The 17,056-nt window shown below is 41.8% G+C and overlaps 2 protein-coding genes across 21 annotated transcripts in view; one reads left to right on the top strand and one right to left on the bottom strand.

The window, feature by feature from the left end:
• The window catches only part of Med12l (mediator complex subunit 12L), a 315,356-nt gene that overhangs the window by 228,073 nt on the left and 70,227 nt on the right, over positions 1-17,056 (top strand). For 10 of the 19 annotated variants that reach the window (XM_087637350.1, XM_087637380.1, XM_087637387.1 and 7 more), the window contains 6 exons: positions 2,226-2,373; positions 6,916-7,034; positions 7,614-7,757; positions 9,339-9,502; positions 12,177-12,308; positions 16,354-16,581. In XM_087637350.1, the coding sequence (XP_087493476.1) occupies positions 2,226-2,373; positions 6,916-7,034; positions 7,614-7,757; positions 9,339-9,502; positions 12,177-12,308; positions 16,354-16,581 (935 nt within the window). Of the gene's footprint in view, positions 1-2,225; positions 2,374-2,490; positions 2,588-6,915; positions 7,035-7,613; positions 7,758-9,338; positions 9,503-12,176; positions 12,309-16,353; positions 16,582-17,056 lie in introns of those variants that run through there. The other 9 variants (XM_087637352.1, XM_087637359.1, XM_087637372.1 and 6 more) reach the window with 4 other exon arrangements.
• The window catches only part of P2ry12 (purinergic receptor P2Y12), a 41,658-nt gene that overhangs the window by 7,490 nt on the left and 17,112 nt on the right, over positions 1-17,056 (bottom strand). Inside the window, exon 1 of one of the 2 annotated variants that reach the window (XM_087632830.1) lies at positions 1,990-2,451. The exons of the other annotated variant lie outside the window; for it this stretch is intronic. The gene's annotated coding sequence lies outside the window, so the exon portion shown is untranslated. Of the gene's footprint in view, positions 1-1,989; positions 2,452-17,056 lie in introns of those variants that run through there. 2 annotated transcript variants of the gene reach the window in all.

Here is a 17,056-nt window from a genome sequence, read left to right on the forward strand (position 1 = left end):
ATGTTTTCTTCTCCAACTTTTTCAAAGTGGCTCAATGGAACCCAGAGAGATGCATGTTCACTCAGTGGACCCTGATGTCTGACCCTTCTCTCCTCCAAGTGCCTCTGAAATTCTACTTTCTGTTCCTCATCCCTACAACTAAGAATTAGTTCACCACAAAGACATGAACTTTCTTCCTGCCCCTCACTTCTTCAGCCTTCTTAGGACTTGAGCAGAGCCTAGTTGTTTGCTACAAAACAATGATTTTGTCTTCTTCCCTTCTGTCTTTTGTCCATGTGTTAGTTCCTTAGTCTCCTGGCTCGCTTTGTGGTGGGTGTGCTTACCAACTTGGTGCTTACACAAGAGAATAAGAGGGGGCTCAGGAACACAGCCATTTATGCCTGCCACTCCTTCCCCAATAACCTAGGAAATCGATGGATTATGTCTGATGAATGCTCCAAACTTTTCTTCCTCTTCCTAGTCCCCATGTGCTGTAGCTACTGATGGGGTCATAACAGTGTACCTGCAGACAGATGTCGGCCATTGAAATCATGCATTTTCGATGGCAAGAAGGGTATGAGCAAGCATATGGGAGATGTCGATCAATGCAAAACAATGTGGACTCTGGATGCATGCGAAAGAGCGAGAGTCTAGAATTTGAGGAGTGACATGCTATACGTATACTGTACTCTTGGGCACTGAGTGTTTTGTTATGTCTGTTTATTCTCACAAATCCTTAACTGGAAGGTGGCAACACAACTGTTTTCAGAAGAGGAATCTGAGACTAGGAACTAGGCTTATTACCCAGGATTATGGAGTTGTTGAGTACCATGAGTAGGATCAATTCCAAAGCTCTTTCTATCCTAAGCATGGTACACGATGGCACTGGGGCTGTCTTGAGTTGTTATTGGTACTTGGATCTTTTATCTCTCACCATCCCTGTTTGGATCTCTGTAGGTCTCTGTAGACACTTGCACATTAAGAATTAGCAGAGGGGCATAGAAAGATAAGTCAACAGGATATGCAAATATGTGTGTGTGTGTGTGTGTGTGTGTGTGTGTGTGTGTGTGTGTGTGTGTGTTTCAGTACTGTATAAAAAAAAATAAAAGGAGCATAACTGAATTTCAGCCTGAGGGCACATGTGTACTCAAGGGGGGCAGGGTACTGACAGAATTGGAGAGTGAGCATGGTTCTTACTCAGCTGCAGAAGCGTGGAACTTGTTACTGTGTGCACAGAACACACAGAGTTGTCACTGCGGCTTCCCCTCTTTTGAAGGGTTAGTTTGACTGTTGCAGCCATCACTAATGATGAACACAAGCAATCCATTTCCTCTGGCAGGAGTTCTTTAGGATAAAAGGTGATGCCTTTTAGTGTTTTACACAAAGAGTGGCAAAGCGGGGGAGGAGGGCCACACTGAAAGGTCCAATTGGAAAATAAGTAACTCTGCTTAAAATACGGAAAGCAAAAGATGTCCGGGAGAAGTTACCATTGAAAGGTTTGAGCCAGTCATGAGTGAGGGTCTGCCTTGGCTACTTACATTTGGCTAAAGGTAAATTGAGCTCTGTGTCGGATTCCTGTTTATTACTCAGGTCATTTATTTTCTCACAAGGGAAAATGTATTTCTTGAATTCCCAGTGATTATTAGAGGAGGCAGGGGTCTAAAACGTAGCGCGAACATCTCTGATTCTGAATTCCTAGCCCACTTAACTCACGCCTAGTGGTCTCAACACTTTGTTTTTTGTCATCTGGAAATAAATACTAATATATCTTACACAGTCATGTTGAAGTAAGTGTCCTGCATTTTTCTTCTGAAGGTGCTTGAAGGTCCTAGCAAGATTTTTTTTCTCTAAATATGAAACATACATTATATCTAAGATGCAATATATCTAAGACGGAGCTCACCAAGGAAATGACATTTTTCCTTAAGGACATAGTATCATCCTCTTACACCGTATTCAAATTTAGATGACAACAACAACAACAAAAATCTTCCAACAGCTAGAACTTACTCTGTAGGGTACGCCCACATCAAGTGCTTCAGGTCGGCTGGCACCAACTACTATTTTACTTTAGCATGTTCCAAACTGGAAAAACGGGCGGTGCCGCTGGTGGAGCTGAGCCGCAGAGCAGGTAGACACCACCCCGGCAAGCAGGCATGGAGAGGCTGTGACTTAGCGTGTGTCAGGAGTATAAAACGTGCCCCCAGCCCTGCAAACTGGCTTCAGAGGCTATTGCTGTTTTTCAGGATGAATCTTCAAGTCATGAATGTAACCAGCGCACAATCCTTCTCTACGGAGTCGGGAAAGAGCGTGACGAAGCCAGGCATCAGCTGAAGAAGATTACCAAAGATATCCTCAAAATCCTGAACAAGAAGAGCACCACAGAATCAGGGGGTAAGGAGCCTCGGTGCCCTGGCTCCCATTGTGTTTGCCTGTGCTCCCCGTTCTCGCAGGCCTTATCAGAGTGCTCCCTGTCACTGTCCCCAGCGTTTCCTCTCTTGAGTGACTGTCACACGGAAATATGAATAGGCACATTCCCGTCCTAAGGCCTTGCATTCATTAATAGCACCGTTTCTATTAACTGGCCACCTTCTGTAGGGAGATGCAGGTAAGATTTGTACTTTGTGATCTGTGGGCCAGGTTCTCTATGGCCATCTTTCCCTGTTCTTTTCGAATAGTTTTTTTTTTTTTTTCCCCACCAGAGCTTGGTTCTTGCATTATGTCATCGCGTTGCATAATTTGAGTCCTATAATTATCTACTTCATACTTAATTACTCCTTCTAAGGTTTACGTCATTTCATAGTCATGGTTTAAAACATGGCATCATTTCTACTGTAGCACCACCGCTGCTCTCTCCCTCCCTAACGTGTCAGTCATACAAAGGAGGAAAGGGTTGCGTTTCCCCCTGTACACAGCTGGCTTTCCTACTTGAGTAGGAACCCCTAGGAACCTTTCCTTTTTTTTTTTTTTTTTTTCTTTTCAATGACTTCAACAGGATACATTCCTAGGGCTTGCTTGTGTAAACTAGATTTTTCCTAAAAGTGGAAACAATTGAAATTTTTTCTGCCATCATCATGCACAGCATGCACGGCAGTAGGGGCTGCCAGGTTGTGTTTCAGCCTGTTTTTCTGGAACTCCAGTGTCTTCCAGATGGGCTTTTGAGAACACAGTGAGGAAGTTGCCCTCATGTGATCTCTATCCCTGGCTCCCTCCCTTTGCCTGTTTAGGACCTTCAGATACACCAGCCAGCGCCACAAGAAACAACCCAAGGCCCAGAAAGGGAAACGAAACTGTCTTTTGTTGGCTTCTTCTTGTTGAGCTAGAAAAAGAAACTGCTCTGTCTAAGAAAACTCTCGTTGTGCTGTTTTGCTCTGCCCAGAGAAAACAGGAAATGAGTTGGGATAGAAGATTGACGATGGAAGGCTCACCAGTAGCTAGCCAAGGGCATTGGAAGCGGCTTTCGGCAGAGTTGAAATGGGTGGGAGGTGCTGATGCCTATAAGAGGCACGGTCACACTTAATTTATCTAAATTAGTGTAGAGAGCCTTTGCAGATTTCTGAAATTTATGGTGGAGAAAGACCAAAGGAAGTTGGAAGGGGAATGAAGCAGTCTTGCTGTCAGGCTTCTTTCCTTCCTTCCTTCCCTCCTTCCTTCCTCCCTTCCAGTTTTACTTAAATGCCAGACTAGTCTGTTCTTTGTGCCAACCACTTAAGTAGACATTCTTCCATATGGACTACAAAAGAGATATTCACTGTTCAGGGTTTCAAAGTATCAGTCACATAAACACCACTTCAAACTGGTATCTTCCTCTGTTTAATTTCAGCTACAGCGCTCAGCCACTTGGTAAACAGTCTTCATTTTAAGTTATTATTTAAGACTTTGTTTATATACAAGAAGTTAGCCAACTGTACTTGAGGCCAAAGGAAATTTGTGTACACACACACACACACACACACACACACACACACCCCTCTACTCAGCAATCTGAAGATTGGAAAGGGAAAAAAGAAAACAATCCCTTAGACTAGCATATATTTTGTTATTGGGAAAACAAAAATTAGATTTTTGAAGAACATTTGAGGACACTTAAGGAACTAGCCAGGCTTCCCCCTGGGGATTCGTAACAGGAAGACTGCTGTTAATGTTTTGTGTCTTTCACATTGGGTCTTCTATTTTCCAGGCAGGTTGGAATTTGAGGGATTGCCCTGAACGTCTCTTCCTCCTGCTTCTGCCTTCCATATGCTAGGATTATGAGCTCACACCACCACGCCCCTTTGTGTGCTGCTACAGGTTGAACTCAGGCCTATGCTGGGCAGTCTGCTGACTGAGCTACCTCTGACCCCCTAACTTAAAGCTTAAACAATCTTTCTAGTTAAACGGCCAAATTTCATGACAATTTTACCATAACATTATCTAAAAAGCCAGCACTTTCAAAATTCAAAGGCTTAAAATCTTAATGTAAAAAATTAAGTATTGAAAGAGCAATGATGCAGTTCAGGAAAACAAGAAAATAGGCAGGAAAACTCTATATTAAGGCGTATTGTTATTTGTGCAGGAGGCATGGAACTCTTTCATTTCCAACTGCTACAAAATACCAGTATTTTTCTTTCAAGATTACAAGACTCAGTTATACCTTTTCAGTTGAGCCTTTTATGACTTTCCATGGAACAGTAATGGAACCTGTTTGCACAGATGAGCAAAGAAAAATGCATTTGGGAATTCTGAGCTAGGCCCACTTCCTCAAGTCTTCTGTGTTTGTTTTGATCCCAAGGGAGACTAAATTAATGATCACTGCACATAAGGCAATAGGTCCGATCCCTTCGGTTTTGGAGCAGTGATGCTAGGGAATTGAAAACTAAATCAGAACTTGGATATCTCAAATATGCTTATGATAAGACCAGCGCGAGAGATGGCCTCATCCCATGTTTAACTTGTGCTCATGAGACTAGATACTGGAAAGAGAAGGTGGTCTAATTAATTTGCCAGCCCTTATTGGTATCATCATTGGTCGAATTGGACAGAAGTGAGCTTTTGTCACGTGTGTTACCAGCACTTTTCTAATGTATGTGAGCATGGATGGTGGGTGTGAGGGTCAGAAAGCAAACTCAAGCATCATTCTTCTGGTGTCCTCCACTGTGTTGTTTGCATCTTGAAACATGGCCTTTTATTGGCTCATAACTCAGTGAGGCTGTGTGAGCTGTCCCGTGTGTGCCTCCCCTGGTCTGTGACTGCAGGCAGGTATCATCACTTCCAGCGTGTTTTTAACATGGGTTCTGGAATCTGCACTCAGAGCCTCACGCTTGCAGGGCAAGCCGTTTGCTCACTGTGCTGCCCCAATGCCAGCTCATCTTACTGTTGTCTATTCTGGTATCACCATCCATTGCAGCAAGCTGAAACGTGACAATCCACTTTGGCTTTGTATCTGACTTACTGTTCAAAGGAAATTCCCCTTTTGATGTGGAGAAGCTTGGAATCTTGCTGACTTCATATGCCTTCATCAGTGAAATTAGAAACATTTGTTTTCTAAACTAACAATTCCCACATGAGGCTGAGTCGCGGCCCTCCCTCTAACCAGATGATAGCACACAGTGCTTTGGAAGTCCTGTAACCCTACCATTACTTCTTATTTCTAAATTTGTCTTTGTATGTGCATTGATGCAATCTTGTTTCTAGAGACTTTAATTTTGCTCTTAGTTGTTAAGAAAGCCGGAGGTCCCCAAATAAGCAAAATTGTAAATAAATAGGCTTATATTTAACTGATTTATAAAAATACAGAGGTGAGTCTAAAAGTCAGTGAAATGCCTCAGAAGGCACCACTTACCACCAAGCCTCATCACCTGAATTTGATTTCTGGAGGAGAGAAACTCCCTCAAAGTTTTCTTTGGCTTCCCCAATAATTCATATTTTTAAAAAGCCTATAACATGTCCTGTTTAGTCATAGTGGGGCTTGGTGTTCCCCACCCCACCATGGCAGTTCATTACTGTATGTTTAAAGTCACTTAATGATAAACGCTTATAAAGACACTTTATGATAGCCAGAGTCAATTCATTATTTGCAAGAATCGATAAATAACGGCATATATTCACATATCGGAATAATGCATGTGAGAATTATTAACATTTAGTGCAGATTAAAATTACCTAAGCAACGAGCCAGTCTTAAAACATAATGCAGAGTTGAAAGTTTCTACCCACGCAAGATGGAAGCTCTCCAAACCTTTGTCCCCTCGGGGAGGGAGAGGAGATTAGAGTCGGGTAGGTGGGCTTTGGAGCTATTATTTCATGGTTTGGATTTCATTCTGTTTGTGAACATGCATAGGGTATATGTTGCTTTCGTCTATGCCATACTTCAGTAAAAGTACTCATAAAAAGCCGGGACCCGGAGGTAACTCAGTTACCTTCCAGGATCCATATAAAAATACCTGGGCGTGATGGAGCATGGCTGTAATACTAGTGCTGTGGAGGCATGGGTACGGGCTCGCCCCGGAGGCGTGGCGCTGCGGAGGTGTGGCTATAGACATGTTGTGTAGGCGTGGTTACAGGCACGAGCGGAGGTGTGGGTAGAGGCACTCGGCAGCGGTGTGGATACAGGCACAAGGCGGAGGTGGGAGGCGTGTCGCTGCTGTGGAGGCGTGGGTAAAGGCAGACCCCTTGTGTTCCTTAGCCAGCCAGACTAGCTTTATTGTTGCAGTTTGGCCAGCCAGAGACTCTGTCTTAGAGTACAATTTGAAAAGGTAAACTCCAATGGTGATATCACCTGAAGGAAGACACCAGATGTTCTCCTCTGGCCTCCATACACATGTGTGCAAACAAGTGAGCATGTGCAGGCACACATGCACGCGTGCGCACACGCGCACACACACACACATCGAAGAATATTTAAAAATATGAAGAGATTGATTTAAACGGAAAGTGACACAACTCATCTTTCTTTAGTTGGGGACGAAGGACAGAAAGCCAGAAAGAACAAACAGGAAGTTTTTCCAACCCCGGAAAACGTGTTCACGAAACTCCAGCTCCTCTCCTACTTTGATCAGCATCAAGTAACATCTCAGGTATCCATTGAAGGCTGTTTGTCACACGTTTTGAATATTCCCACTTCCTTAAAAGCTCAAGCTTCTAGTCTTGATTTTTATAAATGACCCGTATAGACTTGGAAGCATATCAAGCTTCATCTCTGACTGTCAGGTTGTTTCCTTCAACACCTGTTTATGTAAGTATTTTTGCTTTATTATAACTAGCAGTACATAAAGGTAATTGCTAATGAACTTATTATATGGTATTCTGTCCCAACATCACCATTGTTAAAGGAGAAACCTTTTGATGATTTAATTAATATACTGTGAAACTGAGAAGAAATCCATTGTTATTCAGTTAACATATATCAGTGTCTGATGATTAACACTTTTGGGTGCTTTCCCTTTGGGCTCGCAAGTATATAGATTATATTGAAATTTTCAAATGATGTCCGTGAGAATGCTGGTTTGTATATGTTCAACTTCTGCAGAAATACTAATTTCTAAGTAGAACCACAGGAATTGGTACGTGTTCCTGTAAACATGGAGTCATATAGCCAACTGAAACCTCACCGGGACTCATGGTTGTGTGGTTCCCCTTGTTTTTTGTTTGAGCAGATCTCCAACAATGTGCTGGAGCAAATCACGAGCTTTGCCTCTGGAACTTCCTATCACCTCCCTCTGGCTCACCATATCCAGCTCATCTTTGATCTCATGGAGCCGGCGCTGAACATCAACGGGCTGATCGACTTCGCGATCCAGGTGTCCACAGACAGTACTGTGCCGTTCGCACTGCTAAGAAAGCAAGCCAGCCAGACACTAGACATGATTCTTGTTTCTTTATCATTTCCATTTGTTGATTTAAAGACCGGATGTCACTATATGGGTGCCTCCATCTGAAGTGAGCACCCTTAGCCCCTGAGTACCTAAGGCTACAAGCTCGTGCCGGCCTACACTTACTTAAGAAGCATTTCTTTAGGTTTACTTTATGTGCATGGGAGTCTTGCCTGCACATGTGCACTGTGTGTGTGTCTGTGGGATTCAGAAGGGGGCATTGGCTCTCTCGGAAGAGGAGTTATGGATGCTTAATGAGATGTCACCTGGGTATTAGGTACGAAACATGGGTCCTCTGAAAGACCAGTTAGCACTATTTAACCACTGAGTCCTCTTTTAAGCCCCTTATTTTTTTTAACTTGCATAAATATGTAAAAAAAATGTAGTTTTATGGGGGACCATCTGAGGCCTCAAAACATGTATACATTATGTATATTCTTATAGCAAGTTGACATACCTGTGTCCTCAAACTTCTTGATGGTAGAAACTGTCAGAGTCCTTCCCCCTAATTTTACCAGTTACAGTGCATCCTGGTACCTGTAACCACCCTGCCATGTCACAGCACATGAGGGTGTCCTGTTCCTATTTAATTGAACCTAGTCCCCATTGATTATCTTTTCCTAATCACTTCTCTGCCCCAACTCTCTTTGGCCTTTTGGAACTTCTTGCCTTTGAACATGTGCCAGCTCCATTACATTAAAACTATCTTAAGCTCTTAGCATATTTTAAAGTGTTCGAGACATTTTGAGTGAATGGTTCTCCAGGTTGAGCTATAATGGGTGCTAGTAATATACCTTCCATTTAAAACTTGCAGGATTATTTTTAGTTGTTGGTTGTCTTGATTTTTGAATCCTTATTATTTTGTTTTGGGAATAATGAAGTAGTATATTCTCTGTAGTAAAATTAATCAGTGAAAAACATAAATGATTTCTAAAATACTCCTTATACTTTCATTTGTCCCACCGTAATTACACATTACACACACTTTAGTTCATTTATTCCCTGCGTTAATGAGTAGACATTAGGCTTCATTTTTTTTTTCTATTGTATCATTGCTCCAAGGTTTATACATAGGAAAGTAGTTTTTATAGTTACTAATTGTGTTGCACTCAAGGGAAGAAAAACAAGGAAGTACAACAGTGAAAAAAAAAAGGAAAAAGAAAGAAAAAGAAGCAAAGAATGAAAAGAAAAAATAAAGAATGGGTTTTGTTTTTTTTTTTAAAGACTAGTTCAGGGCTTTGGATTATCAGAAAGTTTTGTAGCTATTTCAGCACTGATTATATCCTGGTTGTGTACATGTGGGTGTCTAGGCAGACTATTTGTTTAAATTAGTAAAGGCTTAAAAGTAAGTGCCAGCAAAAGCTAGTGTGCTGCTTTCTGATGCCGTAGCATAGAGAGTATGTGCACCAGTGGTTCACTGACCGGTTTGGTTTTCCTGTTTGTCCCCCTCCCTCCCTTCACCCCCTCCTCTCCCCTCCCCTACCCCCACCACCCTCGCTTCTGCCACAGTTACTGAACGAACTGAGCGTGGTGGAAGCAGAGCTGCTCCTGAAGTCGTCCAGCCTGGCCGGAAGCTACACCACAGGACTGTGTGTCTGCATCGTGGCGGTTCTCAGGCGGTACCATAGTTGCCTGATTCTAAATCCGGATCAGACAGCCCAGGTGTTTGAAGGGTGGGTATATAAAGAGAGCTGTTATTGCTGGGGTTTTTTCTAATATTGCAAGGTAGAATTCACAGTTCCTTTAGGAGGAAAATCCTTCTGAGTCCTAAAAAGCATTTTTGTTTAGACCGTTGGCTTGAAGTTGTTTGGATACCATTCATCCGACATCTCAGATGTCTTAATAAATATTCAGTGAGAATGTACGTCTCTGGTGACAGTTAGCTAGGCTCTGGTCTATGAGTATAACAGAATATCATTAGGAATCATTTTATTCACTGTTTTTCCCCAGTTGTGTTTGGTTCTGTCCTAGGTCTCTGGGCTATCCAACCTCTGGTTCCTGGTCACCCAGGCAGTTCAGGTGTTGGCTTCTCATAGAGTGGGTCTTAAGCTGGACCCCTCGTTGGTTGCCCACTACCAAAAGTTCTGTGCCACCTTTACTCCAGCACATCTTACAGGCTGGACAAATTGTAGGTGGAAGATTTGTGACTGGATTGGTGTCTCAGTCCTGCCACTGGATGCCTTGCCTGGTTACAAAAGATGGCCGGTTCAGGCTCCATATCCTCTATTACTAGGAGTCTTTGCTGGGTTCTCCCTTGTAGATTCCAGGGAGTTTCCATGCTAGATTTCTACCTTGCCCCTTTATGCCCCCAGACCCCCATTACAGTTCTCTTTCTTGTTACTCTTTCCCAGTACTCCATCCTCAACACCTGGTCTCTCCTGTTCCCGGGCCCATCTACCTTCAGTCTACCTGTAAAATCTATTCTATCTCCCCTGCATAGGGAGATCCATGTGTCCCTTCTTGTTACTTAACCTCTCTGCGTCTGTGGATTGCAGCATGTCTTTTAATTTACACCTAATATCCACTTATAAGTGAGTGCAGATCTCAGTAGGACAAAACAGCAGCCGACAGAATAGGAAAAGAGTTTTCACCAACTCTATATCTGACAGAGGGCTAATATCCAACATATATAAAGAACTCAAGAAACTAAACATCAGCAAACCAAATAATCCAGTTTAAAAAGTGAGATGCAGATCTAAACAGAATTTTCAGCAGGGGAATCTCAAATGTTCAACATCCGTAGAAGGTAAATGCAAATCAGAATGACCCAGAGATCCCACCTTACACCTGTCAGAATCGCTACATAAAAAAACACAAGTGGTGGCTCATGCTGGTGAGCATGTGGAGCAAGGGGACACTCCTCCACTGCTGGTGGGAACGCAAACTTATACAGCTACTATGGAAATCACCATGGTGGTTTCTCAGAATCTACCTCAAGACCCAGCTATACCACTCCTGGACATATGCCCAAAAGATGCTCCATCCTACCACAAGGACACGTGCTCCACTATGTTCATTGTGGCTTTCTTTATAGTAGCCAGAAACTGGAAACAACCTAGATGTCTCTTAACTGAAGACTAGTAATAGGTAAGAAAATATGGAAAAATGTACTGTGTACATTTACACAGTAAAATGTTACTTAGCTGTTAGGGGAGAAATCATATTATAAAAATGGCAGGCAAATGGATGGAATAACAGCAGCAAAAACTAATCATCCTGAGTGAGGTAACACAGACCCAGAAAGACACACATAGCATGTTACCCTCCTTTAGAATCACCAGATGGCCCCATCCGGCGGCACTCCTTCAGACTACCTGGGATATTGCATAGTCGCTCCTTACTTTACTGGCATCCATCTCGGATGCTAAGAATGCCTATCCCTAATGGGCCTGAACACTGTAGACTACCATCTCTTGATTTCTCTAGTCTTCTGAATGGTGGAGAGTGGTCCACTTTCTCTGTTCAGGTTACTTCGCCTACTAGCCTTTGTGCAGTGATGCTGGTGAGATGGAGAATTATTACTAAACTCTTTTAAGAGTCTCAGCCCTTGGTGACACTATGGGTGACATTTTATGTGGAGTCCTGTGCCAGATGCAGGTGGCGGTAGAGTCAGACACATGTGTGAATGGACCACAGGTGTTGCCTTCTATGCCATACTCACAGCCCTGTTCTATAGACAGAGGAGTCCCTGGATTTGAATGGAGGAAAATGGCTGTGGTGTTGGTATTCTTGAAAGGAAGGCATTATTATAAAGGATGCCTCTAAAGAGAATGGATTTCCATCTTTTTTACATAAGAAAGCCAAGATAAATTTGCCTGCAGTTAGTATAAACAAGATGAATGGGATTCCAAACCACAGATTCGTCAAGTTCACCAGATTTCCTGGACTGAAGAATTGTTTCTTTCCAAGCTAGTGAACAATCTTTGCCAACTGAATTTGTGAAACTTTGTATTGACTTAAACTTCCCTGTCTACTCTTCCCCATTTTCCTGCAATCTTTGCCAACTGATTGAATTTGTGAAACTTTGTATTGACTTAAACTTCTCTGCCTAGCCTCTCCTTTTTGTCAGCCACAGCAGCTTAAGGGATGGAGTTTCAATTGTTAATCATAGTATGGAGAATTCATTTCATTACATATGTTTCTTTTAAGTGATGTTTCATTTTTAAACTTTTCTAGTATTTGGTAACAAAAATTGATATTTAATAACTGCATATTTTTAAGAGCAATCAGGTTTATTTTTATGTCTGTTACATATTTCTAAGTACTAGGTAGACAGTAAAGAATTTATTACTTACTCACATACTCATATCCAGACATGGCTTTTTATTCCTATATTTCTGTTCTCAGGTTATGTGGTGTGGTGAAACATGTTGTCAACCCTTCAGAATGTTCTTCTCCTGAAAGATGTATCTTGGCCTACCTCTATGACCTCTATGTATCTTGCAGCCACCTCAGAAGTAAATTTGGAGACCTTTTTAGGTGAGCAGGAAAAAGTAAAAAAGTAAGACAAAGCAAAACAAACAACAACAAAACAACCAGACATGATCACACCTCCGTTTGTTAACGATCCCATTGCTATTTATATCCTGTGTACTAACATATGCCAATAAGTGTTTGATTTACTCGAGACTCATTTAGACAGATACTAAAATACTTAGTGACAATGAGTAAAGGTATGTGATGGCAAGATAATTTTAGTATGTAGATAGCAGTGATTTTAGGTGATAAGCTGTACACCACCCCTCAAAATGTCTCTTACTTAAGATTTCTCATTCTTTTAGAAGTTTTAAATAAACCATATTGAAGTCATGATAAAAATCTGGTATATGCTTATATTTTGGTTTAAAGTAGAATTTAAAATTTAAAAGTCTCGCAATGCTTTTGTTCATGTCTTCTTTGTTCCCATTTCACCTTTATAGAAGGCTTTTTGTGCTGCTTTGACTTCTGCGTGCTTTCTGCATTGCAAAGTTGCAAATCTTCCTCTTTTCTAGTGATTTGTTAAGGTCTTAATTTTATACCACCTCCCAACCTGGTTTTTTAAAAATTGATTTCTATTTTCTTTTTTAAGGTTGCTTTAGTCTTTAGCAGATCATTTCCTCTCGCATGGACGAGTTTTTAATGGAAGGCTAGCATTTCTCTAAATATCATTTAACCAACAGGAATTAAAAGCGGTTATTTGCACGGCCTGTTTTACTCATGAGGTACAGTGTGCTAAATCCTGATGCTCATGGCATGACTCAGGAGTACCTGTGCTGATTAGGAGACAGTGCTATTAAATATGAAGTTGCTTGTTATTAAGACTCTAGATGGCAACCATTCTCCTGCCAGGAACTTTACTCCTGTCAATTAGTTGTGTTGCTTGAGGAACATTTTTTTAAACAATCCCAAAAGTTTTTAATGTAATAAACTTTGCACTTTTATCTTCTCATAACTCTGACTCAGAGTTCATGCTGAGTTAATTTTTGCAGAAGTTAGGGCCTCCTGTTAGTGCGCTTTGCTGTTCGTGTAACTATGGCTACAGTTTCTTGAGTGAAAACATTCTGTATTTTGCCTTTGCTTTCGCCTCACTTGGAACATTCTTGCAGAGAGAGCTCTTTGCAAGCTTGCTTCTTCCTTTGTGTCTCTACTCTCTTAATTGTCGGTTAAAAGTCCCCAGTTCCTTTCATCTGTTGCTTAGTATTGGGTGTGCCGGATATTAAGTGCCTGTTGGGGAATTTCAGAAGGAAATAATGTGGCAGTGAGGATCCAGAAGACGAGTCAGTAATGGTTTTTTCTGCTCCTCGTTTCTCTGTGTTCAGTTTGCTTAGAAACGCTGTGAGCTCTGACTTCCATGTATGGGTCACATTTGACCTCTCTTCAATACCCTAGTCATTGCCGTCACAGCCAGCTCTTGCTTGGACCAACCTGCAGAGTCCTTCTCATTGGCTTCACTGCCTTTACCAGATTCTCTGTAGCATATTCTCAGCACATCTGCTGAAGTGACTCAAACAAGGATGCCTGAGAGGTATCTATGGTTATCATTTATGCAATATAAAACTCACAGCTCTGTTCTCGCCTTTGAGATCTTTTGGCTTCCATCTTTCTTGTGTTCATTTCCTTAAGTATATTCTCTTCTGTCCCTAGACACTTCCCTCTGGTCCTCACACCTGGAACTGTCTCCTTGCTGCTTATGGTTCTCTTCCCCAGTGTGGTGCCTATGCCTTGTTACACAGCATCTGCGGCCCTGCTCGCCGACAACCTTGTGTTCAAGGGCAATGCATTCTCAGTCAGTCCTTCTGCAAACCCTCAGTGTTGGCTGGTCTACATACATTATACATTTACTTATGGTTTGGCTCCTGTCTAGGATGCAAATCTCCTGAGCGCTTATACTATTCTCTCTATTTTGTCCCAAAATTTTGAAAATAGGATAACACTTAGCAGGCAATATTGCATTTTACACAAAAATATTTGCCTGTACTACGGTTACACTGTTGCACTAGTGTTAGCCAAAGATGAGTTGTATTAATGAATAAAACTGAGGAAATGTTAACATTTGGTTTAAATTAGTCCTTTGTAAAATATTTGAATGAGTCTCCGGAAACTTTTCGAGGGAATGAAATAACAGTAAAAATGCTTCATTTTCTTCTCTTGCTGCATTTTGAATTTTCAGTTTAGGTTTCTCAAAGATAGTTTTTTTTGCAACAGCGCTGGTTTTAATTATTCCTGCAGTTTAGTACCAGGTGGGCTAAGTGAGTTCATTAGGTGCACAGGATTTATTTTTACGTGATTGTCAGTGGACTAAGGTGCTCTTACCACCAGAATGGTAGACATCACAGATACGGAGTACACAGTCTTCAAGAACAAACAGAAAAGGAATGCAGCTCTCTGGAAATAGTGGGAGTCAGAGGTCTGTTTGGAGGTTAGGAAACACATTTACAAACAAGCTACATGTGCAGGGAGATTTCTGTTAGTACAATAGAAATAAAAAGTTGTAACAGTCTTTTCTAAAACACTGTAAAGTTGTGTAGGGAGGAAATTTGGGGCAAGCATAGCAGTAACCGTATCTCCTGCTGCTTGAGCTTGTGTGCCACAAAAGTGTGCTATTTTTTTTTTTAATTGTCATTATCCAGGGAGGTAGAGTGAGTTTCCTTAGCCACAAATGATTGTTCCTGATCATTTTTGACATATGCCGAAGCTGGGATCTAAAATAAGTTTTCTGACCTCAAGGCATGTGTTGATTTCATTAGTGTATCAGGTTTTCCTGAGACACACAGTTACAGAGGGAACATGCCTGAGTTTTTGGCTCAGCTCCCCATGTGTAGGCAGCAGGGAGTGGGAAGAATGACAGAATACTCTCACTGGCAGCCAGCTTCTTATCAAAACAGAGAAGCTCCTCCTGAGAAGCACGATGAAGAAGATAAGGAGTCCAGAAAGGAAAGGTGCCGAGACTCGGAGTTTGGAGAAGTTAGGATGTCAGCCACAGAGGCTCCTCAGAGAAGTCTGAGTTTGAAAGCGGGGTGGAATAGATCTCAGAACTTTAGAAGGAAACGAGGAAAAGCCTCTGTGGTTTAGTAGATCTGTGTGTGTGTCACCCTAGAAACAGAACCTTCGTCTGTCAGCCAGGATTTGGGCCCAAAAGATTGCGCTACATGGTAGAGCTCTTGAGTAGGAAACGGTGCTGCTGCAGATTTACCATGCACAGCAGGAGTTCCTGTGCAGTCACACCATGCTTGCCTCTTCTGCAGAGAAGCCCTGGAAACTACATTCCAGTTCTCTCCTATTTCCAGCGTTCCCTGTCTGTTCAGATGTTGCCCACTGAAAATACTCAGTTCTTAAAACATTGCTTGTTTCACAGGAAGACTTGAAAGAAAGGGTCCTGCCTGCCCCCCCCCCCCCCCCCCCCCCCAGCTAGGCGGGAACTTACAGCCCTTGCCATTTTCAAGTGCTGGGTTTATAGGTGAATGATGCCCAACTCTTACACTTTTTTCCTGTTGCTGAGAAACATACTTTTTTTTTTAAAGGCATGTTGTAACAGTTTCTTCGCACTACAGAATGTATTATCTGCATTCTCCTTGGACAACGCAAGGCGCCCTGATGCCAGTTTTACCTCCCCTTGGCACAGTGGCTATTACTAGGCATACTACACCCAAAGGAATAGGGCTTATGGTTTACAGTTAGAATTAGAACACTGAGTTTTTCCTCGTGTGCAATTGTCTCCATTTTTTTTCTTGATTGGCTCCATTTTTATTTTTAGGTTATAACATTTCACTCTCAAGAGAGAAACAGCCGTTAGAAAATGCATTGTTGTTGTTTTTTGTTTGTTTGTTTGTTTGTTTCCATCTGTGAATTCAAAAACTCTTCATGAAGCGATTGCTGTGTATCAGATATCATGCTGCTCACAAAGGTTTGGATGATAATAGTGGCAGGATGCAGGCAGTCTAGGAAAGTCTTAGAGTAGTTGCCACTTAACATGTCTGTAGGTGAAGTGATTTTCTTGGTGGTTTTGTTCTTTTTCCCTTTTATAACTGTTTTTTTCTAACCTTAGTAGTGCCTGTTCAAAAGTAAAGCAGACCATATATAATAACGTAATGCCTGCAAACTCCAACTTACGCTGGGACCCGGACTTCATGATGGATTTTATTGAGAATCCCTCAGCAAGAAGCATCAATTATTCCATGCTGGGCAAGGTCCTCAATGACAATGCTGCCAATCGGTACAGCTTTGTGTGCAACACCCTCATGAATGTGTGCATGGGACACCAGGATGCCGGCCGGTGAGCTGCTCTACCCTGAATCGTCAGTGCTCAAGACGCGCCCCTTTGGGGTTTCTTTAGTAATTTCTAATTCTACAGCACTATGTCCTAATTAAATACTTAGCCCGAGAAATCATGGCCTTGGGGTTCTTGGTTTGGCTGTGGATTTTCTTTTCTTTCTTTTTTTTTAATTATTGGTAATCCATTTTGAAAATCGTATACAGTTTTAAAGACAACACTGTATTTTGATAATAAACTGTACTTGGGCCTAGTATGGGTACTACATAACCATTACATAATGTCTTTAACTATTTATCCTCGTGGTAGTCAGATCGTGACTGACTCCAGGATCTTGCACATGGAACATCCCCAGCCTTTTGTCCTTAACTTTTGATTCATATGAAATGTAAAATCATATACAGGGTTTATTCATAGAATCAGAAGTGTGCTAATTCACTTCCTGTAATTATATGTTGCTGTGTATAACTGTACCTTG

The sequence above is a fragment of the Rattus norvegicus genome, chromosome 2 (genome assembly GCF_021556685.1).
Source record: "Rattus norvegicus strain SHRSP/BbbUtx chromosome 2, alternate assembly SHRSP_T2T, whole genome shotgun sequence".
Lineage (NCBI taxonomy): Eukaryota > Metazoa > Chordata > Mammalia > Rodentia > Muridae > Rattus > Rattus norvegicus.